The sequence below is a fragment of the Vicugna pacos genome, chromosome 15 (genome assembly GCF_048564905.1).
Source record: "Vicugna pacos chromosome 15, VicPac4, whole genome shotgun sequence".
Taxonomy (NCBI): Eukaryota; Metazoa; Chordata; class Mammalia; order Artiodactyla; family Camelidae; genus Vicugna; species Vicugna pacos.
In genome coordinates, this window is record NC_133001.1 from 10,064,538 (window position 1) to 10,089,384 (window position 24,847).

Genomic DNA, 24,847 nt, shown 5'->3' on the forward strand with positions numbered 1-24,847 from the left:
CTGAGCTGGGCCTTTGCGGCGAGAAGGATCATACGAAAGGCAATGAGCAGGGTTAGGGGTGGGAAACAGCATTCTAAAGGCAGGGTTAGGCAGCGTAAACGCGGAACCCAGCAAGTAGGAAAAGCAACGTATCTCCGCACATGCGTGCGGAGCCTCCCGCCGCTCACTGCCTGCGCAAGCACCGCAAGGACTCCCCCGTCTGCTCCCTTGTTGCCCAACCTTACGCAGCAGGTAAGCAATGGTTTCAAAGGGCGGGGCGAAAGCCCGCCCGTCTCATCCGCAGCAGTGCCGCGCGCAGCCGGTAGGGTGCGCGAGCCCCGGTGCCTTTCCGGAGCCGGGCGGGTCTGCGCCTGCGCCCGCGCCCGCGCCCGAGCCAGGCTTCCGCACCTATGGGAACGGGGGGAGGTTAACGCCTGTTCCACGCCTGCGCATGCGGACTAAGATGGCGGCGGCAGCGGCCAGGCTGGGCTGGGGAGCTGCGGCCGCTGCTGCCAGGCTGCGGAGGCGGTAGGTGATGAGCCCGGGGTGACGAATAGGGGTGCCGCTGGCTCACCCAGCAGAGCAGCCGCCGCTCCGCCCGCTGTCTCTGTCTCTCTCTCTCGACGGGGTGGAGAAAAGTGCCTCTGACCTAGACGTTAGGTCCGCCCGCGTCGCCGAAGTTGGGGGTTTAACCCTGAGGTGGGCGGCTCTCGGCGAGGCAGCTCTGCGACCGCGGGTCTCGCGGACTCTGCGGTGCCTTGTCCCAGCCGCCAAGACCCGGGGCCTGAGCCCCTGCGCTGGGGAGGCTCAGACCGGCCGTAGGCACCCAGCGGAGGAGCTCTGTTTACATCGTGTGGCTCCTCCAGCCCATCCACCACGTGCATTCCCCCCCCCCCCCCCTGCCTTTTAAACACAAAATCAGAATATCAAAGTGTCACTTGTTTTCTCAGGGAGGCCCAGAACGCTGATGAGCATCCAGAACCCTAGGTTTCCTCCCCTCTCCAACTAAACCCACTCCGTTCCCTTGTTTCCTCTTTTTGCATTTGCCCTGCCTTTGAGTTTGGCCTCTCAGTGACATCTGTCAACGTTGGTTAGGTGAAAGGCATGGGCGACTTAAGTAAGTGTTGTGCCCTGATTTGTGGAGCAAAAGGAGAAAAGGGCCGAAGAAGGCTTGACCTCCTGAGTGTTAGGAGTTTTACTGTTAATGATGCTCTTGAAGTTGAATTGCATTTCCAAAAAAGTTTGGTTTGCGGAAGGATTTGTGAGTCCCTCCCTTTCTTACTTTTTGAGTGGATGTCACCCTGGAATAATTTAACTCATCTTTCGTATTTTACTACTATAAACCCATCTCTGTCAGATGTTTATCCATTCTGTCTTTTCCCTGGGCCGAAAGGAAATTTCCATATTCCAGATGTATGTCCTGTCTTTGGTTTCTTTCCATATTCCAGAGTATCCACGATTTAGGCAGTGAGCTATAGGTAAAAATGTTTTCACCCCAAACCTTAAACTCCATTCAGTAAATAATTATTGGGCACTTATCACATAATAATAATAGTTGCAGCTAACATTTATTAAACACGTACTACGTGGCCTAGCACTGTTCTAAGCACTTTACATGGATTATCGGATTCATCTTTCTCCCAGTCTTTATGAGATAGCTGTGAATATTAACTTCATTTTAGGTATGAGAAACTGAGGTAGGTCCTTATGATAGCTGCTAGGGACAAAAATGAACTTAGTCCCTCCTCTTTATGAGTTTGCAGGTGAAAATAATCAGAGACATGTAAAAAAAAAAGTGAATATATATATATATATGCTTGAAATTCCCCAGTGAATTCTGTAAAATTGGATAGCAATAGTACTTTAAAGTAAACTGGATTTTAAAGTAACTTGTATCAGATTTCAAAAAGTTTTCACTGCTAACATCTCTTACGTTCTTTTCCAGTAATACTTGTTTTTCCCTTCTCTCTTTGTTTTTCATTTGTCAAAGCCATGAAAAAATAGCCATTCGACTTTGGAGGATTTGTTAACTGCTAATTTCACTCTCAGTGAAAAAGCATGTATGGGGGATGGAGTGGGTATAGCTCAGTGGTAGAATGCATCCTAGGCATGCACAAGGTCCTGGGTTCAATCCCCGGTTCCTCCATTAAAAAATAAAAATAAATAAATAAGCCTAATTATTTCCCTGCCAAACAAAACAAAAAAGGCGTGTAGACTGTTGGCTTCTTTAAGAAGCTTGTTGGAGAATAGTATATTTCCTATTAGACTTTCTGAAGTATTGACATATCTTTCAAAACAGATAGCAGAGGTTATCTCTTTCTAGGGAAACATGGTGCTGGAACCCAAAAAGGAGGGAGACTTTTCACTGTATTTATTTTTGTTCCCTTTGAATTTTGAACCATGTGAGTCTATTACCTAGTCCTCTTAATCTAAAAAGGGAAAAACAGTTTGTAGTTCTTTGCCTCCTTCAATGTATACCTAAGAGTCTGGGACTCCAGGTTATAAATCACTAAGGTAGATGCATTTCTGTACTGCACTATTCTGTATGCACTCAAAGCTGTAAACTTCCCCTTGAGCTCTTATTTGTATACTGTTTGTAGATACTGCTTGCCTAAGGGAGTGGAAATACTGTGGATGGAAAATAAAAATTCAGCTTTGTTATTATTTTCATTATGTTTTTTTCATATATGAGAAGTAGAAACTTGAGCTTAAAAGATTATCTCTTAAAATGTCATTTGTATGTTTTTAAATGTAGATTCTGTCAGATGATGAGTCCATGTACCATGAAGAAACAGCCTCTGCATCAGTTTGTCCAAAGACCACTTTTCCGTGCAACCTTATGTAACACAGGTAAAAGTTCATCTCTTTTAGAGCAAATTGTGTTTCAGAAGCTAATGATACTGTACTTGAATGAAATTTTGTGGGTCGTGAAAGATGAGAATTTTCTATTCAGATGCCTATAAAAAACATAGCACATTTTCTATCATAAATTTCACTTTACCATAATAATTGGCTTATGCATATCATTTGTCATTAAATTTCGAGAATCCTGAATATAGGGTCCAGTAGATCTATGAAATCTCAGTATATTGTATAACACATCTTCTGAAACATAAGAATTGCTCAATAAATGATTTCTGAAATGAAAATATTGTAAAAAGAAGGTACACATGGTTTGTGCGTCAAACAATCACGTGTGTTGTAAGCTATTGCCCTCATTTGATAAGAATATGTCTAAAATCAGTAAGTTTCTAACTTTCATCTAGGCCTTAGACCGTAGTACTTTGTAGTTTTTCTTTTTTGTGTCAAAATTAGTCACTATGGTTTTGTTGACAATCTTGTTAATGTTACATGCTTTTATTTTCTTTACTATTGGAAACGAGGATGAAGGTAGGATTTAAAAAGTATTGAAATGTGACAACTGTCATGTGGTTAGGGAACCGTAGGGGGAGGGTGTGTGTGTCTGTAAATATCTACCTCTATGTGCTTACGGAGCTGGAGGAGTTTAGGTTCAGCTCTTGGCCCATCTCCATTTCCATCACTACCTTGAACTCCTCGTGGCCATGCTCCGGAAGGCTGGCTAATGGTGTGAGTTGGATCAGGGTAGAGCCCTTACTGCCTCTGTATACTGGGGCAGGAACAGGGGTGCCTTGTCTGTCTCCCTGAGTCACAGAATAATTTAGGCATAAATGTTGAGTAACTCAGCATGTTAAGCTACTTTAAATGGACTTTTACATTTTGTAGAACTGAATTATGTTCTACATAATTCATCTAGGCTTATGTCATCTAGGCTTTTTGAATTAGAAATCCGCTGATTTTAGTCTTTGATACTGACTTCAAGCACCGTTAATCTGTATTTTGGGGGAACTTATGGCTCCCTATTTGTCTATTATACCAAGCATAATAGGAAGGATTATTTTTAGATCAGTCTCTCGATTACATCGTAACCCTTACGACGCTTTCAGGGGCATGTTTCTGGATGATGGATTGAGAGTCATTTTTGAAATACTTAAACCCAGTTTAGACTATAATTGGAATAATTTTGTTAATACCTAGTCAGACTACTCTTTTGAAATAGTTTTATTCATTGTCAAAAGAGAACATTTATGTAGTGATGGCATATGTTGTCATATTTTCCACTTCACACATTATATGTAGATTATATTCTCTTATTTTTTACATTTATAGTTCTTCAAATATTTAAAAAACATTTTCTTTCAGCATGTATCATTTTACACAAGTGGATTAAGTAGAATAAAGGCAGATTAAATACTTCAAATACTGGCAGGGTGCCTGATTTTGTGGGGATTTTGGTTACCAATAAATTATTTAGAAGGGCCATAGAAATAATTGGTCAGTATCAGAGTTAAAAGAACCTTGTTGTCTTTATATTTAGAGAAAGCAGTGGCAGCTTTTTTTTTTTAATGTTCCACTTAAAAACTGTTCTCTTGTAATGCAGATTGTCAGAGGAATTTATTGGTGAGGTATAAATATTTTAAATCAAGTACTTTGACATTGAGGTTATCATTTAAAATTTTTCTCTTTTTTTAGGATTTGCCTGGTCGCCAAATCACCAACTGATATCTTTATAGGACAATGACTTACACAAAATGTCTGAAAGTTTAGTTTCAATTTTTACTTTACTGAAGAAATGACTCAACACCAGTTAGCAGGAACTGCATGGCGAGGTGCAAAAACAACTCTCATCTGTCAAATTAGCATCTTCTCTTGTAATAGTTAAGAAAAGCATTTTTATACCAACCATATGTTTTGCCAAATTTAATCTCTAATTTAAAATAAAACTGTTGCGTTTGATATTTTATTCTTTCTTCAGAAATGCAGTATGAGGATTATGACAGGATGGAGAGACTGATCTTAAGTATATTTTCCTTTTATGCTTGGCACTAATAAGTGTGGAGCGGCAGTCTGTGCAGTGGTTAAGCAAGTCAGTGCCGGAAGACTGGCCGGGCTTCAATCCTGGCTCTGTCACTTAACTAGCTGAGCGATGGGGAGCTTTAGTTTCCTCATTTATAAATTAGGACATAAACAGTGCCTCCTTGGCAGGATGTAAGGATTAAATGATATAATTCAGGTAGCGTGCTTACCACTGTTTCTAGCACATGGTAATTATTTGATAAATTAACCTATTTCAATGAACTGCTCTAAGATGAGAATCAGGTGGGTTTTTTTTTTAAGTCAGAAGGCATCATAAATAACCAGGGCCTATTTAGTAGTTTTAAAATATTAAAACCCCAGTACTATCCTTCTGTTATCATAGTAAGTAGAAAATTAAAGATTGTTATTCTCAATCTAATCAAGGCCCTAGAAGGAACAGAGAAGAAAAGAACCTGTAAAGATAATTAAAAAAATTTTTTTTGGTTTTGGTGGGGGAGGTAACTAGGTTTTATTTATTTATTCATTCATTCATTCATTCATTTAATTTTTAAACAGAGGTACTGGGCATTGAACCCAGGACTTCCTGTATGCCAAGCAGCAGCTCTGCCACTGAGCTATACTCTCCCCCGACCATAAAGATAATTTAAAAATATTCCAGAAAGTAATTCACATAGATTCCCACTTCCATGATAGTATATAATGTCACTAACTCTATACCATTGGGCAAGCTACTTCAAGCTAAATGATGTAACAAGTTATTTATCTTTAAGTCTCAGTTTCTTCATTTGTGAAACAAGAATAATAATACCTTCTTCATAGGGTTACTAAATGCTTAAATACACTTAAAGCACTCAACCCTGTCTCTGGCATGTAATAAGTAAGCATAAAATAAACATTCGTTGTTATTATTATTATGTTTGTCTTTAAAAAAATGATTGCACACTGGAAAATAGCGATGACTTGTGATTATAGCCAAGTTGGTACTATTACCAAACAGAATACATATAAGACTCCCGAATTATGATGTGCTTTCCTACTTAAGTGTAGGATATTGCTAGAATCTGTTGAGTAACAAAACTATCTAAATATGAGTATAAAATTCAATGCAGTTATCCTAAATATTTTGATAAATTTCTTTCTTTAACAATTCTTATTTTATCAGCTTGGGCAATAAAATTTTATTTTATTTTTTTCTAATTTTTCTTATTTCTTTCGATTCTTTCTTATTTCTTTTGAAACTCATAGTCCATAAACTTCCTAAGTCCCTAAACTTGTTAACTGTTTTTTTCTAGAATAACATTCTTTCTTCTTTTTTCTCTTTTAGTAAGATACATGTTTATTCAAACACAAGATACCCCAAATCCCAACAGTTTAAAGTTTATTCCGGGAAAACCAGTTCTGGAGACAAGGACCATGGATTTTCCCACGCCAGCTACAGCATTTCGCTCTCCGCTGGCTAGGTATGTTGCTGTTTTTCATTTACTTTTACCAGGAGACATAAATAACTGACTTTGGGGTTAAGGTAGCCTTATTTAGCTATTGCATTTTTATGTGCACTGCATTTTTTTCAGTGTAGAGAACACTTTTCAGGTAAACGATTAAGAAAAGTAGAGTTGCCGTTAGGAAACCCTTCTCCTGAGAAGTGATGTCCTTGGCAGGCCCGTAGCATGACTAAATAAGAAGTTATATTTTTACTCAAAAAAAGATAATCCATCAGAATGATAGTATGTTACATTTCCATTCTAAATCTTTAAAACTCTGTTTTTAAGAAGGAATGAAAACGTGCTCACTGTATTCTTAAAAATAGCTGAATTTCTAGATGTTTCAAAATGGGAGTAGTTTTGAAAATATTCCACTCAGAACTATAAATAATAGTTACCAGATATGATGGTTTTTTCTTAAAGCAGTAAGTGGTGACAGTTTTTATTTTTGTTGACTTATTTTTATTGAAGTATAGTTGATTTACAATATTGTGTTAGTTTCCGGTGTACCACAAAGTGATTCAGTCACTTTTTTTTCAGATTATGTTCCGTTATAGGTTATTACAAGATAGTGAATACAATTCCCTGTGCTATACAGTAGTTCCTTGTTGCTTATCTATTTTGTATATAGTAATTTGTATCTGTTAATCCCATATTCCTAATCGGTCTCCGTTCCCTCCCTCTCCCCTTTGGTAACCACAAGTTTGTTTTCTATGCCCGTGAATTTGTTTCTGTTTTGTGTATAGATGGATTTGTTGTGTTTTTTAGGTACCACATACAAGTGCTATAGCATTTGTCTTTGACTTACTTCACTAGGTATAATGCCCTCTAGGTCCATCCATGTTGCTGCAAATGGCAATATTTCATTCTTTTTATGGCTGAGTAATATTCCACTATTATATATCGATATCTGTATATATCTATATCACATTTTCTTGAGCCAGTTGTCTGTTGACAGGCACCTGGGTTGTTTCCATATCTTGGCTGTTATAAATAATACTGCTGTGAACTTTGGGGTACATGTATCTTTTCAAATGAATGTTTTTGTTTTTTCCAGCTTAATGCCCAGGAGTGGGATTGCTGGATCATATGGTAGCTCTACTTTTAGTTTTTTAAGGAACCTCCATACTGTTTTTCATAGTGGCTGCACCAGTTTACATTCAGTGGCAACAGTTCTAAAATTCACTAAAGACATGTTAACTGCATTTCAGATGATAAAGCACAAATGATACAATTATGAAATCTCTTTTTAACTGACAGCTAGACAAATTGTCTATAATAAGAAATATTACAGCCAGACACATCAACTGAAATTTTTGGTAAGCCTGATTGCCAAGGATATAGGGAAAATAAAACTTAGATAACTGTTTCTATATATACATAGCCATTTTATGTGTCTCATTTAGGAGAGCCAGAAATATGCTTATCTCAGGAATGGTTTTTAAAATTTCTAATTAATAAATATGCACTTTTTTTACCTAAACGTGCCACTTCTCAAAATATACCTTAGAACACTTGTTTTTCACACTTTTTAATACAAGCCACAATAAGAAATATTTTATATTATGACCCAGTACACATACACACACACACACACATATACGTGTGTGTATATATACATATATGCACACATATGTATATATATGTATGTATGAAACAGAAGTGTTTGATGGAACAGTTTTCTCCCTTACAGTGTGTAAGGCATTCTTACATTTCCTTTCTTGTTCTTTTTATTTTATTCTATTCTGTTCTATTTTATTTTACTAGATAAAATCCTGGTCACTATGTAATTGATTTCACAACTTATTGGTGGATTTGAAAAACCCTACCTTAGGGATTACCAACATATATAGACATGTGCAAAGATGTTTATCGTAGCCTTAGTTGGTAATGGTATTAAGTTAGAAAGAACCTAAATATTCATCAGTAGGAAGAGTTAGACTTTGTCCATAGTCTACAGGTATTAAAAAGGATGAGGAGGGCCCATATTTACTGTTACAGAATTTCCTCTGAGACACTGGTAGTGAAGAAAGCAAGTTGCAGAGCAGTGAATACAATCTGATTGTTATGTATGTGCACACATACATGACACAAAATGACAAAAATGCACTGACAAAAAGGTCTGGAAGAATGCACACCAAACTGATAACAGTGGATTTGGGAGGGGTGGTTAAGAGGCATTTTTCACTTTGTATATACAGTTTGAAATGTTTATATCAAGTATGAGCTCACATATTTTTCAAAGTGTGCAAATAAAAGCCCTAATTAATTCAGTTACAGTTTAGTAGGAGATTATTGCTGTCAGATGTTCAGTTGGCAAGAAACTCTTTCCAAATTGGTCTTTGAAAGTAACCCATTTCTTGGATTCTCAGAATTCATGATCTTCCATCAAGCAAAACTAATCTTGTTTTTGTTGTCTGAGCAGAAAATGTTTTTTACTATAAGGTAGAAAGCTTCATGAGGACAGAAACCAGTCTGTCCTGCCCAGCATTGTATCCCACGGGCTTGGTGCAGTGTTTGGTCCTCAGCAAGGATTCAAATATTTATTTTTAGTTTCGTTTTTGTTTTTGTTTTAATAGCATTTTATTTGGGGTTTTTTGTTTGTTTGTTTTTTGTTTTTTTGGTGGGGGAGTAATTAGGTTTACCTATTTATTTAGTTTTTAGAGGAAGTACGAGATTGAACCCAGGACCTTGTGCATGCTAAGCATGCCGCTCTACCACTTGAGCTATACCCTCCCCGCCAAATATTTGTTGAACGAATGAACAAACAGTAATGTATCTTACTTCAGGGAGGCATTTGACTTGTTTCTTCCTATCTGCGTGGACAAGACAAAGAAATGTAAGCAGAAGGTAGACCTGTCTCTAAGGGACATGTAAAAGGGCTCTGTATCTCTGTAGTTGGCATGTTTATTCAGTACTTTTTTTTTTTAATCAGCAACATTAATAAAGATGTAATTGTCAATTTTTCAGATAAGAGGATTTGTTTATCTGTTGGATGGCTAAATTCAGAGACAACTTTTTAAAAGTTTCATTAGGCTAGAAAGATAGATTAAAGCAAATAGGATAAAATCTAGCAGGAATAAATATTAAACTTTATATTTAAATTTTTGAAAGAAATAGTGCAACTATGGGACAGAAGAATCTGATCTTTCAGTTAGTCATGTTGGATATGATGCAGTGCTCAAAAAAGTCAGTCAGAAACAGCCTAAATGTCCATCAACGGATGACTGGATAAAGAAGATGTGGTATATTTATACAATGGAATACTACTCAGCCATAAAACCCGACAACATAACGCCATTTGCAGGAACATGGATGCTCCTGGAGAGTGTCATTCTAAGTAAAGTAAGCCAGAAAGAGAAAGAAAAATACCATATGAGATCGCTCATATGTGGAATCTAAAAACAAAAACAAAAACCAAAGCATAAATACAAAACAGAAATAGACTCATAGACATAGAATACAAACTTGTGGTTGCCAAGGGGATGGAGGGTGGGAAGGGATAGACGGGATTTCAAAATTGTAGAACAGATAAACAAGATTATACTGTAGAGCACAGGGAAATATACACAAGATCTTATGGTAGCTCACAGAGAAAAAAATGTAACAATGAATATATATATATGTTCATGTATAACTGAAAAATTGTGCTCTATGCTGGAATTTGACACAACATTGTAAAATGATTATAAATCAATAAAAAATGTTAAAAAAAAAAGTCAGTCAGACTTTAACAGTCATAGTGTCCAGCTTAGGAGAGGTAATAGTCATTGTGCTTTGGACACCTTAGACTACATTTGGGATATTGTGTTCAGTTCTGGGTATCATATTTTGTCTTGGACATTGACAAGTTGAAATTGTCCCAAGGGAAGTAACCTAAATGACAGAGCATGTATAATAATATTTGAACTCCTGTTTTAGCTTTTTCTTTCTTTTAGGGACAGGACCTGTGAACTCTTTCTTAAAGCAGTCCCCATGACATGATCTATAGGTCAGGTGGATTCCTTTGCATGGTCCTTTCATTTGGAAAAAAAAAAAAAATCTTTGCTAATAGTGCTACTCAAGGGTGCCACTTAAAGGTCTGTGCTTGGATTTACTGAATCATAAACTGCAACCAGGAACCTTGTAACGACTTGTAAATTTAACATTAAATAGTTGTGTAAAGGACCTAGATGACATTGTTTCAAACAAACTCCCAAATAATTTCAAAGCAGTAATTTAGAAAGCATTCTTGCAGTGGTAGACAAAGAAAGGGAAAATTGTAACCTTCTTTGGAGTACGTTCCTAAATCTGGGAAAAAGAAAGGTGTATTTCAAAATCCCTTGTCAGGCCTTTTCAAATTATAATCTGCCCCTTCTCCTCTCACAGGGTCCTAAAAAATTAACTTTACTGAAGTATAATTTACATGCAATAAAATTCACCAATTTTAGTGTACCATTCAATAAGTTTTGTTAAATATATACTATTGTATAACCACCAAGAAAATAAAAATATAGAGCATTTTTATCACTGCAAAAAATCCATCATTTCCCTTTGCATTCAGTCTCCTCTTGCTTTCACCTTCACACCCTGGTAACTTTTTTTTTATGGCAGTGACTTTTAATTTTTAAGTTTTTATTAGCAAATTTTTTTTCCAGCTTCTGTGAGATACAATTGACGTAAAAGACTGTGTAAGTTTAAGGTGTACAACGTGATGATTTGATTTGCACATATACAGTGAAATGATTACCATAATGAGGTTAGTTAACACATGGGTCAACATGGTAACTATTGGTCTTCTCTATGCTGCTACAGTTTTGCCTTTTCTAGAGTGTCGCATAAACGGAACCGGATAGTCTTTTGTGTTTGGCTTTTTTCATTTAGCGTAATGCTTTTGAGAGTCATCCTTGTTGTTGAGTGAATCAGTAGTTCATTGCTCTTTATTGCCAAGTAGCACTACATTGTACTGGTATATTCAGTCTGTTTAGTCATTCCCCAGTTGGTAGACATTTTCAGATTGGAGTTTTTTTGGTGTTATAGGTAAAGCTCCTATAAAGATTCATGTGCAAGTCTTTACAGAGCTTATGTTTTCATTCCTCGTGGGTAAATACCTAGGAGTGGGCTTGCTGGATCGTGGGGTGAAGGTTGGCCATGAGTTGGTAATTGTCGAGGCTGGTGATGGGTATGTGGAGGTTCTTTTACGTTTCTCTTTACTTTTGTTTACATGTAGACTTTTCCATAATAAAATGTTTTATCATCTCTTATTTTTTTATTTTTCCACAGACAGTTGTTTAGGATTGAGGGAGTAAAAAGTGTCTTCTTTGGACCAGATTTCATCACTGTCACAAAGGTATGCATAGGATTGTATAAAATAAGATGTCAAGTACTTTTAGTTTTTTCCGAGTCCAGTGCCCATCTCCAGAAGATCCATTCTTAACGTATTTTACACATACTGTTATGAAAAATCTCAAATTAAGTTTACTTCTCACATTTCTCAAGTTAATTACTTAATAGAATTTTCAAGTTGAAATTAACTACAGTCCAGATCCCTCTTTTTACAAAAAGGAAAAGCTGGAGCTTCAGAGGGTTAAATGCGGTGTCTGAGGTTGTGTAGCCAGCCTCCAGCAGGGCCAGGACTCAACCTTAATTTAGGCTTCCAAGTGTTATTTTTACTAATTCTTGATTTAAATTGGTAGAATAAAAAAAAAGAAGCAAAAAAAATCATATATATATATATTTTGACCAACAGAATGGTTGCATATATGTCTCCTTTCAAAGGGAGCCTTTGTATCATGGTGTCTGGCACATCTCCCACCCTGCCGTCCTGCATTGACACTTCAGATCCTCACAGACAAGAGCAGTAGATTGTGTACTTCTGCAACACTTGGATAACCTCTGAATGTCAAAAGATCAAGCTAAATATGCTACGCATCCAACATCTGAGGTCATATTTGCTAGAAAAGGCTGTTTCATTTTTAAGTCTACTAGATTAATGAGGAGTGAGCTTTTTAAATGTGAACTGTGTATCCTTATAAATCTGTTAATTGTTATGTATGCGCTAAACTTAATCATCTGTCCAGTTTTGCATTAAAGTCAAAAGTTATTCATTCAGCTCTTCTTCAGCAATTTGAAAGGATTACTCTGAGTTCTTGATGCACCATAAAAGTTGACATACTGGGTGATCAACATGTATTCTCTTGTAGCTGTTTATGTGTGGAGGAGAATTAGGATTTTCCTCCTTGCTGGCAATCCCAGTGGCTATGGTTGTTCTCATAAATATCCCCATTGTAAAATGTTTTTCCCTGTTCTTTAAAGTGTTACTTGTTCGAAAGTCTCAGAAACCCCTTTCTTGTCTGTATTGCTGAAAGCAGCACTCCCTCCAGGAGGTTATTACCCTGTTTATTTTCCTCATTACACTTATCACTTAGAATCATATTTTTTGTGTATTTTTATTACCTGTTTTTTCTACACTAGAATGTAAACTCCCTGAAGATAAAGATTGTCCATCTTATTAAGTTCACCTAGAACAATGCTTAGCACATAGTGTGCATTCAAAGAAGTTTTTGTAGAAGGAAGCAATGATACAAGTTTCCCTAAATTGAAATTTTCAGGCTTCAAGTGGTTTCTTCTAACCACCTGTAGACTTGTAGGATAGTGGGACCAAATCTGTGTTCACTAATCCCTAGTTTGCCAGTTTATAGACATTGGACCTACCTTTGTTATTCTTCAGTTTTCTTTCCTCAATATATTTTGAAGGCGCAAAAAGGATATGAATTTATTAGGATCTCCAAGGTGTTTGATGTGGTGCTAGTGCTTTACATACAGTATCTCATTTAATTCTCATAACTAGTTATTCTTGTCTTCATTTTACAAATAGGAAATTATGTATTTTAAGAATTAATTTGTTTTTTTTACATATAGCTTGTGCTATATAAGTTTTTTCTTATATGAAAACGTGTGATTATAGCTTACAAGTTTTTTTTTTCTTTTTGTTCCTTAATTTGATCTTGGTAGGTCATCTTTTATTTCCCTTTCCCTTCATAGTTTAGTTACCTTTTTTGCAATTTTCCAGCTCCATTATTTTTTCTTAGTGAAATGATATAATCAATATATAATATCCTAAGTTAGAGCACACATTGATACTTAATAGATAGACTAGTAAATTGATTGGTTTTCTTTCAGTTATCTTCCTCATCATGGACTACCCCATTTACCTCTTATCTTCACTGATTGCCCATTTCCCTTTCTGACTTGTAATTGATAATTCAGAGACCTCTTTTTTAATTTTTTAATTGAAATATAGTCGATTTACAATGTTGTGTTAGTCTCTGGTGTACAGCATGGTAATTCAGTTATACGCACACATATATGTATATTCTTTTTCATATTTTTTTCATTATAGGTTACTACAAAATACAGTAGGACTTTGTTGTTTATCTATTTTGGATATAGTGATTCATATCTGCAAATCCCAAACTCCCAGTTTATCCCTTCCTACCCCATTCCCCACACCCGCCACACCCCAGTAACCATTAGTTTATTTTCTGTGTCTCATGTGAGTCTGTTTCTGTTTTGTAAATAAATTCATTTGTGCCATTTTTTGAGATTCCACATAGAAGTGCTATCATATGGTATTTATCTTTCTCTTTTTCTCTTAGTATGATAATCTCTAGGTCTACCCCAGAGGCTTCTTTATGCATCATTTATGTTTTTTCCCTGTATGTGTGTATATTTGCAGCTTATATGCTGCCTGTTTTCTTATTCAGACAATTTCAGAATATTTTTTCTTCTTTTTAATACAAACATTTCCCTGTTCAGTAGAGCCCCGTATTTACTGAAGCTCTAAGGCAGCCCTCTGATCCATCTTCCAAATAATTTATTAAAATGTTACCTAGAAGTAGTTCCCATTACCAATCACTAAGGCAGCTCCCTAGTTTTGTTTTTGTATTTATAATGGGGCCCGTTTATCCTAAATTCCTTCTTAATCCATGACCAATATAGTCCCGTTTGTGCACGAAGACTCAGTTTTTAATAGCATGGACCCTAGCTAACAGCCTCCTGAGAGTCTGAATAGACTGCATCTAATAGTTTTTCCTCCTAAAGAGCTCTCCTTTAAAAAATTAAAACAGAACATGCTGCCTTTCTCTTTTTAGATGTTAGTACTGTTTGGGTATTTAATAATCCTATCTTTTTTTTTTTTAAATGGAATCAACTGGTTGGCCAGATATAGAAGCGAAATCATTAGGGATTCTTTCCCAAGAACACCAGTCTTGTTGATGGTCCAGAAGTCCTCCAGCACTGTAGCCATAGATAAGACACGTTATATGTTTTGATTCTACAGTTAGGTCTTTGGGTTTCTTCAGTGTTCTTAAGTAATATATTTAAGTTGAATTTTTGGAATAGTCATAGGATATCCTGTATAGTTGATCAAGCAGTTGTATCCTATTTTATTTAAAAGAATGAGAAATTTCTTTATTATCCTCTTTAAACACAGAGAATCCAGTCAGTGTTTTAACTCTCTTCACCTTATAAAAAAAATATCTTTTAGTCATTTTGGTATCCCCTCTACCAACAGCACACTGTACATACAGCACACTTAATTAACGCAAGTTTGATGAATGAATGAATGGGAAATGTTCTAAGATTGTATCTTTGAAAGTCATTTATAAGCTAGATCCTTTAAGAACAGTAGTTGACATGTATTTTCCAGAAATGAGTACTGTTGCATGGTATAGAATATATATAGGAAAAGATTCTCAAAAGATTCAAAGTGTTGTTTTGTATTTGTCTTTGCCCATGGTTGGAAATGTAGCGTTTTACATCTTAATGTTTACAGGAAAGTGAAGAATTAGACTGGAATTTACTGAAACCCGATATTTATGCTACAATTATGGATTTCTTTGCATCTGGCTTACCTTTAGTTACTGAGGAAACATCTTCAGGAGAAGCAGGTAATATGTTGGGTAGTTAATATTTATCTTTTTTTTTTTCAAACTTCTGCTTCACATTTGTCTTGATTTCAGAAGTCATGGGAATACAGATTTTTATCATTAATTTAGCCCTGGAACCAGTTCCAGAGGGGACAAAACTTCATATATACTAGTTTTACCCATCATTCTATAAAACTTGTGTATAAATTAAATCTATTATACAAAACTGATATTTTCATTTATAAAAACATTCAGAAAATAACATAATGCTCACCCATTTGCCCTGCTCTGATTTAACAAATGTTAACTTTTAGCCTTAATTACTTAGTCTCATTTCTAAATAAAATATTAAAGACATAGCCAAAGACCCACAACTCCCATCCCTTTCACTTTTCTACCTCCAGAGATGTATGTAAATTTAGTTTGTTTTTAAACTTTTACTGCACATATAAGTCGGCAGGGAATTTATAGTATAGGTTTTGTTCTTAAACTTTAAATAACTTGTGTTATATGCAACTTTACTTTTTTCACATAGTTTGAAATAAATCCATTTTGAGAAAATATAGTTCTACTTTGTTTATTTTATGTGCTGGATAGTCTTCCATTATATGAATAAACTGCTATTAATTAGTTTCTTTACTTACAGTGAATTGTTTGTGCTTTCTATTACAAACATTGCTGAAGTGGGCATCCTTGTGTAAGTCTCTTTGTGCTTATGTGGGGAGTTGCTTAAGGGTGTATTTATTTATTTTATTTTGATTATTTTTTTTAGAGTGTATTTGAGTATAATCCTAAAAGCAGAACTGCTGTATCGTTAATTGTTCTAATTTACATGCAGATTAGCAGCATATAAGAATTTCACCTTGCATTACATTTTTTTTACCAGTATGTTAAGATTAAAATGGTGTCTTTTTTTTAAATTTAAAAAAAAATTGGGGGGGGGATTAGCTTTTATTTATTTATTTATTTATTTATTTATTTATTTAATGGAGGTACTGGGGATGGTACCGAGGACCTTGTGTGTGCTAGGCATGTACTCAACCACTGAGCTATAACCTCCCCCCTAAAATGGTGCCTTATTTTAATTGCATCTCCTTGATTACACTGAGCCTGAAGGTTTTCATATAAACATACGGCCATTAGTCATATGACTGGCCCGTATTTTCCTTTTCAGTAAATTTCCTGTTCATAAACTTTTACTATTTTTAAAAAACTGAGTTATGTGTCTTTTTTGTATTGGTTTTAGCAAGTTTTTAAAAAACATTCTGGGTATAAATCCTTTCTTAGGTATATTCATAGCAAATAACTTCTCCCTAACCATGCCTTATCTTTTCACTATGTTTAAGATGTCTTTTGCCATTCAGAAAATTTTCTTTTTCTTATTTTAAAATATTGAACACTTCACAAATTTGCGTATCATCTTTGTGAAGGGACCACACTGATCTCTGTATCATTTCAGTTTTAGTATTTGTGTTGCTGAAGCAAGGACAGAAGTTTTTCTTTTTAATAGAGTTACATATATTCATCTTTTCCTTTGTGGTTTCTGCTTTTTGTACCTTGTTTTAATAAGTTATTTTTGTGTAAAGCACTTGGAAGAGTAACTACACATGGATCTCAAATATTAGCTGAGACTCTTTGTTGTTGGTAAAATTTTTCCTGTCTCTGGTTATCGTGAAGATATGGTTTTGTGTGTATGTATGTGTGTGTGTGTATACATACCTTTGTGTAATTACCTTTAGATGATACAGTTTCACTTCTAGATATACATTCTAAATGAGTCTTACAAATGTACACAAGACAACATGTGAAAGCATGTTCACTGAAATGTCTTAAAATACATTAGAAGTTAAAAGGAGTGAACTCGGTTGGGAGATATCAGTGTGAAAAGGTATAAAAGAAAATATTAAGTGATAAAGGAAAACTGAAGGGTTATTTACATATTCTTACATATATACCATTTATGCACATTTTAAATAATACATGAAACAGTTAAATGTATTTTTGATGGGTATATTCGTAAAATTGATAGAACATTTTGAGAGCCATTTGACCACATCTGCCAAAACTTAAAAATACACAAGCCTCTAGACCCGGCACTAGGCATTTATTTCATTTATATATTTGCAGAAGTACACTGATACATACTTCACACAAGCCTGTATGCTGCAGGATTGTTAGAAATAGCAGCAAACTGGAAACAAGAGAAATAATTTAAGAACTAGCCAAAGACAAATCCATACAAAGCTTATTATGTACCTATTTTAAAAATGGAAGCATTTCTTTATATACTGATATGGAAAGACCTTTAAGTTACATTAAATAGAAACAACAAGGTATAGAACAGTGTGTAAATGTAGACTTGTAAATGTAAACATGTACTAGAAGAATATACACTAAACCCATGATGCTGGGTGAAAACCTGTGGAAGTGATGGTGGGGAATGGAACTTAGGTTTTACTGATATAAGCTTTATTATATTTTATTTCTTTTGTTAAAAAAAGATTCAAATTGATATAATTTAACATGTTGATATTTATGTTGTTGCCAGAACTTTAGTGTTTGTTATAGTGTAATTTGAATTAGCTGCGTTTTTAGTTTTACCAAAGGTAAAGAAAATATAAAACCTGTAAAAACAGGCGTTTGTGAAGATCAGTCTATAACCTTACAAAGTAAAAGAAAAATACAAAAATGAAACAAATGAAAAGCCAAATTTTTGCTCAGATTTGTAGCACATTTTAGAATTTCCATAAGGCTTACATCTGTATTTAGTATGATTGTCATTTTGAAAACCACTGAATTGAGAAATTGAAAACATAACTTAAAGAAGGTGTGCCTTTTTGTCTCAAAGTTTCCATCAAAATCCAGGCAATATCTTTTCTCTGCTACTTTTCAGTCCTTGAGAAGGATGAAAGTTTACAAATTTATTGGCCAGAAAATTCAAACCCTGACATCGTTAGTAGACCATGTTATTTCAGTATACTCATATTTATCACCAAATGATGAGTTGATCAGTGCTGTTTAGTTTTTCTTCAGAGAAGCAAATGAATGATCTTTTCATTTCCTCAAAATCACTTGAAACACTATACCAAGTCATGTATAATATGCTTTTATTTATTTTTTAATGAGGCATTAAGTTAAAATCATCCTGCTTTAATATTTTTATTTGCATGGATATAAAATTTCTACTATTGATATGTTTTATTTGTAATTGTTTCTAGGATCTGAAGATGATGACGAAGTTGTGGCAATGATTAAGGAATTGTTAGATACCAGAATACGGTACGTGCTCATCTTTCTACCTGGGATCAGATACACTACAGAGCCAGTTTTCACTGTAGCAATATACTTTAGGTTGTCTGTGAGGTTGTAGTAGAGTTCCAAAATAAGCATAGGTTTACATAAACCAAAATAGATAACCATGACAATTAAATTTAGAGCCTGTACATTTTCTATATTCACTCAAAAGTTTAAAACACTCTTGGGGGAGGGCATAGCTCAGTGGTAGAGTGCCTGCTTGCTTAGTATGCATGAGGTCCTGGGTTCATCCCCAGTACCTCCATTAAAATAAATGGATAAACCTAATTTCCTCCCCCCTAAAAATAAAATAAAATAAAATAAAATAAAATAAAATAAAATAAAATAAAATAAAATAAAATAAAATAAAAAAATGAATAAAATAAAATAACACTCTGTCTAAGTATCATCAGTAATTCATCTTTCATGGTCACCATTTGTGCTTGGTATTGTTACAATACCAAATTTCTTAGAAAGAAAAATAATGACTTAACAGTGTTTAGGAGAATTATGAGGAGAGAAGGCATACCTGTTTTCAGGCTGCTGCCCCAAAAGAATAAATTTAAACAAGTAGAGTACTGTAAGCTTCCACTTTTGCTTATAGCAGACCAGTGGTCCTGTGAGAACTCCCGGAAAAGCTAGGTAAAATACAGAAAACCTTTTTCTTTAAATTTTGTCTTGTTTGCAGGTGTTAGATGGCCGCCAAAGCAAATAAGATCCTGTAGAGAAGGGAAGCCCATGGAAGCTTCCCTTGGGGCATTTGCTGATTCTTGGTGTGAGGCTGGACTATGAGAAGCTGGGCAGAGGGCAGCCACTTAAGAATCAGAAACCGTGTAGCTTTCAGCAAGCTATTGAGATGGGAAGAAAAATTACAATTCTGGGTTATCAATGAAGCTTGGACTTGAAGGGTCATGATCCCAGAGAAAAGTTAAGAAAAAAATGTCTAAACACTCAGAGGTTCTCCCCATTTGCTTATTCTTAGCTGTGGAGGGGAAGAGACAAAGAAGTCAAACAAAAGGCAATTAAAAGGCTGAACAGAGTTTTGCTGGCAGTTTTATGGTGCTGGGGGTGACAAAAATTAGAGTTTAGGACCTGTCAAAGAGGGCCAAGGAATATCCAGGCTCCCAGTTGTGCTCTCTGGAAGATGGTACCCTTGAAAACAGACACACCAGAGGTGGACCAGGCCTTACAGAACTGTAGTCCAGTACTGAGTGGGCCTAATTCCGCAGTGGACTGACCTACTGCCAGAAGATAGGATGGATTCTTTCTGATGTAATACAATCCCGGGTCACTTCAGTTTTTCATACATCATTGAGTCAAAAATTACCAGGCATTCCTAGATACCGGACCAAGAGAAAATGAAACAAATCCATAGATAACCTAGGTGTGAGAGTTAACAGATATGAGCTTTAAAATAACTGACTAGAATGTTTGGGAAAATAGAAAACAAGGTGAAGAATTTCATCAGAGAACTGGAATCCATACAAAAAGAAAAAGTAATTCTGAAACTAAAATATATAATAGGTAAACATAAGGTCATCAGGTTAGTTGACCATCACCCTGAACACTGTTGGAGAGAAGATTAGTCTACTGGAATATATAGGCCAATAGAAAATATCCAGCTGAAGTACAGAAACAAGAATGGAAAACACAGGGAAAAAGTAGAAGAGACATAAAATATGTGGCAAAAAAAGTCTTAACAGTGTTCTTAGATTGGATAAATTCTGGCATATTCACTTAGTGGAATACTGCACAGCAGTGAGACTGAATGCACCTGCCACAATGTAGATGAATCTCACAAAGAGCAAAAGAAGCTAGATACAAAAGAGTAAATACTGTATGTTTTCTGAATGGTATTTGTATTTATAAAACGTTGAAAAAAAAAAACCAGGTAGAATTAATCAATGGTGATAGCAGTTGGGATAATGGTTACTTTTGGTTGGGAGGAGTGATAAGCAGGAAGTACAAGGGGACTTACAGGGTCCTAGTGTTCTGTTTCTTGGCCTAGAACAAATGTATGTTCACTCTGTGAAAATTCCTTGAATTGATCCTACATGATTTATGCATCTTTCTGTATATTACATTTCAATGAAAAGTTTACCTGGAAACAAACACCAGTATGTCTCAGTCTTCCTTTGTTCACTTAAAAGGATGAATGAGTATATCTTCAGTAACCAGTATAATTATTAGGAAATTTGAAATCTTAAATGCTTCAAAAGATTACTAATAAGCAAGATTGAAATGCAATAAGCAGAGCAAATATTTCTATGAATGAATTTTGGCATCTCATCTGAAAGTTAAAAAAAATTACAAATGAGACTAGCTACAGTTATTTTCTATTCTAAAAGTAGCTCTAACTTTGTGAATTTTGATAATATAAAATCCAAGCTCTGAGTTGTATTAAATTTTTTGAATGAAAGCTTCTGTTCTCTTAAACATGTCATAAATATTCCGTGGCCACAGGCCAACTGTGCAGGAAGACGGAGGAGACGTGATCTATAAAGGCTTTGAGGATGGCATTGTACAGCTGAAACTCCAAGGTTCCTGTACCAGCTGCCCCAGTTCAATCATCACTCTGAAAAATGGAATTCAGAACATGCTTCAGTTTTATATTCCAGAAGTAGAAGGTGTAGAACAGGTATGCCAATATTATATGACAGTTTAGATTTTAAATTAAAATGAATTTTGGGAAAGACAAGGGATTCATGACCTGACATTTTCTTCAAGGGACATATCGTTGTATTACCATTGTTATCAGACTTGAAGACTCCTTATATAAGAATTAACTGTAGTGTTATGAATTACCTACTATGTGCCCAGCATTTTTACAGGTATCACTTCATTTATCTTCTAACAACACAGTGTATTAAGTAAGTCATTTCCATTGCACATGGGAAAATGAGAGTCAGAGGGCATACCACTGTTCTGATTGTAGAAAAATTATGAAAGGGGGATTCAAAACATCATGGAATTTTATAGATGAGATTTAGAAGTCTTTAGTGGAAGAGCTCTGCTGCTTCATATTTATCCACATCTTGTTCTTAGACATGCAGGCAAGAAGCTCATCAAGAAATCATACTTTGCTGTACAATAAAACAGATTACTGAGTAAAGGTGTAGAGCTTTAGCTATAGCTTGATGTCAACATATTTTCTGCCCCAACATTCCTAAGGAGTATAGCACAACACATTCTCAGCAGTAATAGCGGCTCTCACTGCAGAAAACTCAACCAAGGGGCATGGCCTTAGAAATTATCAAGGAAGGAAAGAGTGTATGGAAATTAGAAATTTGAACAAACTGTTCTGGTAATTCTGTACCTTTAAAGAGAGAGCATCTCTGCTCAGCTCCTTTGAGACTCACTCATCCCTCAGTACATTAAAATCTTTTTGGTACAATACATGCCATCTCCTTTTTGAAGTTCTTATCAATCTTTCACTTGGAATTAAGCTCTTTTTTCGTGCAAAGCTTCTGTATTTCTGTTTCAGCTTTTTGTTTATGAGAGAATTCTAATCATACCTAGGTATTTGTGTTCTTCTTTAGGAATATTTTGCCCAAAATAGAAATTGATTGACAAAATTCTTTGGATTGGATATTGCTGAGATTAGATATAAAAATGTCAATTCCTTGAAAGTAAATGTCCATTTTTACTCAATCCGAAAGAAACTGTGAAAGAATTGTTTTTCAACTGAGTGCCTCAGATCAGAACCAGATTCATTTAGGTTGTTTTAAAATTAATTTTTGTCCCATTATCCTCTAAATGCCTTTTTAAAAAATTACATTAGTTAACACTTTGGTGGATTGACAAAGGAATATTTTCATTCATTTGTCCAGGGTGAGGTGATGAATTGGCAGCCAGATTATAAACCTGAATTGGCATTTAATTATAGTAGGTGTGGTGAAGAGAAAAAAAGTCTTCGATTTAACTCTTTTCCTTTCTAAAAGTCTTTATTATCTGAGTAATATATTAACTCATGAAAAGGTATTAATCTTTCCATTTTTTTTCTTCAAATATTCATTAGTATTTTTCCTATTAGAAATGAAAATTTTCATATTTTTCTAAAGTTTAAAATGAACTTTTATCTGAGTAAGACCAAAATAATTAGTTTCTAGTATAATAATTTGTTTCTTTACCTTTTTAAGGGATTCATTTTTTTCTAACATATATTTTTACAATAACAGCTTGGTATGGCTCCCTAGAATATATTTAAGGAAATAAGATGCTTTTGGAAAAAAAAGCAAAAAAAGTTGATTATCTTAGTCATCCGGCTAGGAATACGAGTTAATCATTATGATATTCTCTGTCCAACTGCAACTGCTATTGGAAGCCTCTTCTGGGACAAGAAAAAGAGACCAATGCTTAATTAATTTGCTAATATTCAATTTGCTTTTATGTTCTTGGAATATCAGGTTATGATGCAAACTTTGTGCTTTGGGGGCTGTTGATAGATTTATTCTTATTAGATTGACATGCATTGTTATAGAGTAGTGTCTTTCAGGTAAGCAAGTAATATTAAAATCAGAAAAATAGCAATTTCTGATCCTTTTCTCAATTATTAAGTTCTCTTTGGTTTTGTTTGTTTGTTTGTTTGTTTGTTTGTTTGTTTCAGGTTATGGATGATGAATCAGATGAAAAGGAAGCAAACTCACCTTAAAATAATTTGAGTTTCCTTTGGGCCCAGCAGTCAGACTTGTTGGTAATACATACTAAGCTTTTATTATTAATCTGCTGAGGAACTTGAAGATTAATAAAATACGCGCTTTCTTCAGAGAATGATATATAAATACTGCATCTTTGCTTTACCTCATATGAGTTATTTATAACATCCTGAATCATCCTCTGTACACATGGATTTTATCCAGGGATATTTTTATTTTTGTTCTTCATTTCTCACGGTTCCTTTTTTGCATAATGTGTGAAGCAGTTCAAAGTCAACCACCCATCTAATGTATTTACTTTTTTTATACAGAAGTAAATAGGAAGAATGCTTTATTTGTATTTTTATTTTATTCTTTGGGGATATTCTATTTTATTCACATTTAAATTTCACTATCAAACACGAAACTCGAAGTATGTACTGGCCCTATGTTCAGAGTTTTGAAATAAAGATAAATGGACAGACATCTTTAAGGGTTCAATGTATTAAACACCACACAATATATTCAACAACTAGAAAAAAATCTAAGGGGCGGTATAACTATATAAACCATTATACATTTAGTAGCACAAGTATAGGAACAAGCCCTGCAAATTGAAGAAAAACCTGTTTAGGACAGAGAGGTCCTTGGGTGCTGACAGAATCTCCCCCTGACTTCAGACAAACCAAGAAGCCTGTCAGTATACAAAACCCACTGAATTCTGGACCAACAGTAGCAACAGGATATTAAGGAATTGGCTCTTGCCAGTTGGGGTCATTGGGGGCAGCCTGAAGCAAACAGGGCTGGCTGTAGGCAGGAAATGTTGCAGGATCTGCAGATTAGAACAGCAGTCCGGAGACAGAATGGTTAGTGCAGTCTTCAGAAATTCCCAGGTTCTCCAGACAAGTTCCTAGGATGATTTCCCCAAATGGGGCAGGAGGAGGGCAGGTAGAGAATGCTTTTTACAATATTCTAAAATGGACTAAAATAAATAAATAAAATAAAATAAAATAAAATAAAATAATGAACTAGCTTTTTGTGAGATGTTTGAAACTATTTATACTGAAATTTTACCTTGTTGAAAAGAAAAAAAAATTAAACAGTTTTAGTTTTTAAATGGTCTCTGGCTAGTAACCCCTAATGTGATAACGCATACCTTCTCACTGAAAGACACCCCCCCCCGAAAAAAACACATAATGCTGAAAACTGGTAAAGAACCAAGTTCCAAAATGTATACAGAATTTCTGTTGATTACAAGACAGAGCAGGCTGAATTGAGAAAAGCTGCCTTAGCGTGCTCAGGCTTTACCTTGTGATAGAAAATCTCTTAAAAAAAAAAAAAGAAAGAAAGATGTAAAACTACTTTTTCTACTGGCCTCTGACTCAGAGATCTATAGACCATGTCAGAAATTTGGACAGTTCTCTCTCTACCATAGGGGAACAGATACCCCAAATAGCAAAATATCCTTCTCTCTCATTTTTCTATAGTAATTCAGAAACAACAGTTCACAGACAAGATAAGGAAAAGAAAGGTACATTGTATCTTTGGAATTCTGTTCCCCAAAGGTACTGAGATTAAGATAGGGCTGGGAGCAGAAAGAACTCCAGCAGTTGTGAATGCTGGGAAAAGACGTTCTTGTTTCTGTCCTTTTGGT

The 24,847-nt window shown here is 35.2% G+C and overlaps 1 protein-coding gene and 1 pseudogene across 2 annotated transcripts; one reads left to right on the top strand and one right to left on the bottom strand.

The window, feature by feature from the left end:
- Nucleotides 1–351: 351 nt before the first annotated feature.
- Nucleotides 352–23,329, top strand: NFU1 (NFU1 iron-sulfur cluster scaffold). Of its 2 annotated transcripts, XM_006201542.4 has the most exons (8): nucleotides 352–507; nucleotides 2,735–2,829; nucleotides 6,200–6,335; nucleotides 11,619–11,685; nucleotides 15,172–15,286; nucleotides 18,484–18,544; nucleotides 21,023–21,197; nucleotides 23,166–23,329. In XM_006201542.4, exons 1-8 carry the CDS (start codon nucleotides 431–433, stop codon nucleotides 23,208–23,210), a joined length of 771 nt encoding a protein of 256 aa, XP_006201604.2. In that variant the 5' UTR covers nucleotides 352–430; the 3' UTR covers nucleotides 23,211–23,329. The 2 variants fall into 2 exon arrangements, with proteins under 2 accessions (XP_006201604.2, XP_072793705.1); XM_072937604.1 differs by lacking the exons at nucleotides 352–507; nucleotides 2,735–2,829 and adding an exon at nucleotides 4,540–4,667.
- LOC116279893 (U6 spliceosomal RNA) lies at nucleotides 16,651–16,750 on the bottom strand (annotated as a pseudogene).
- Nucleotides 23,330–24,847: the final 1,518 nt, after the last annotated feature.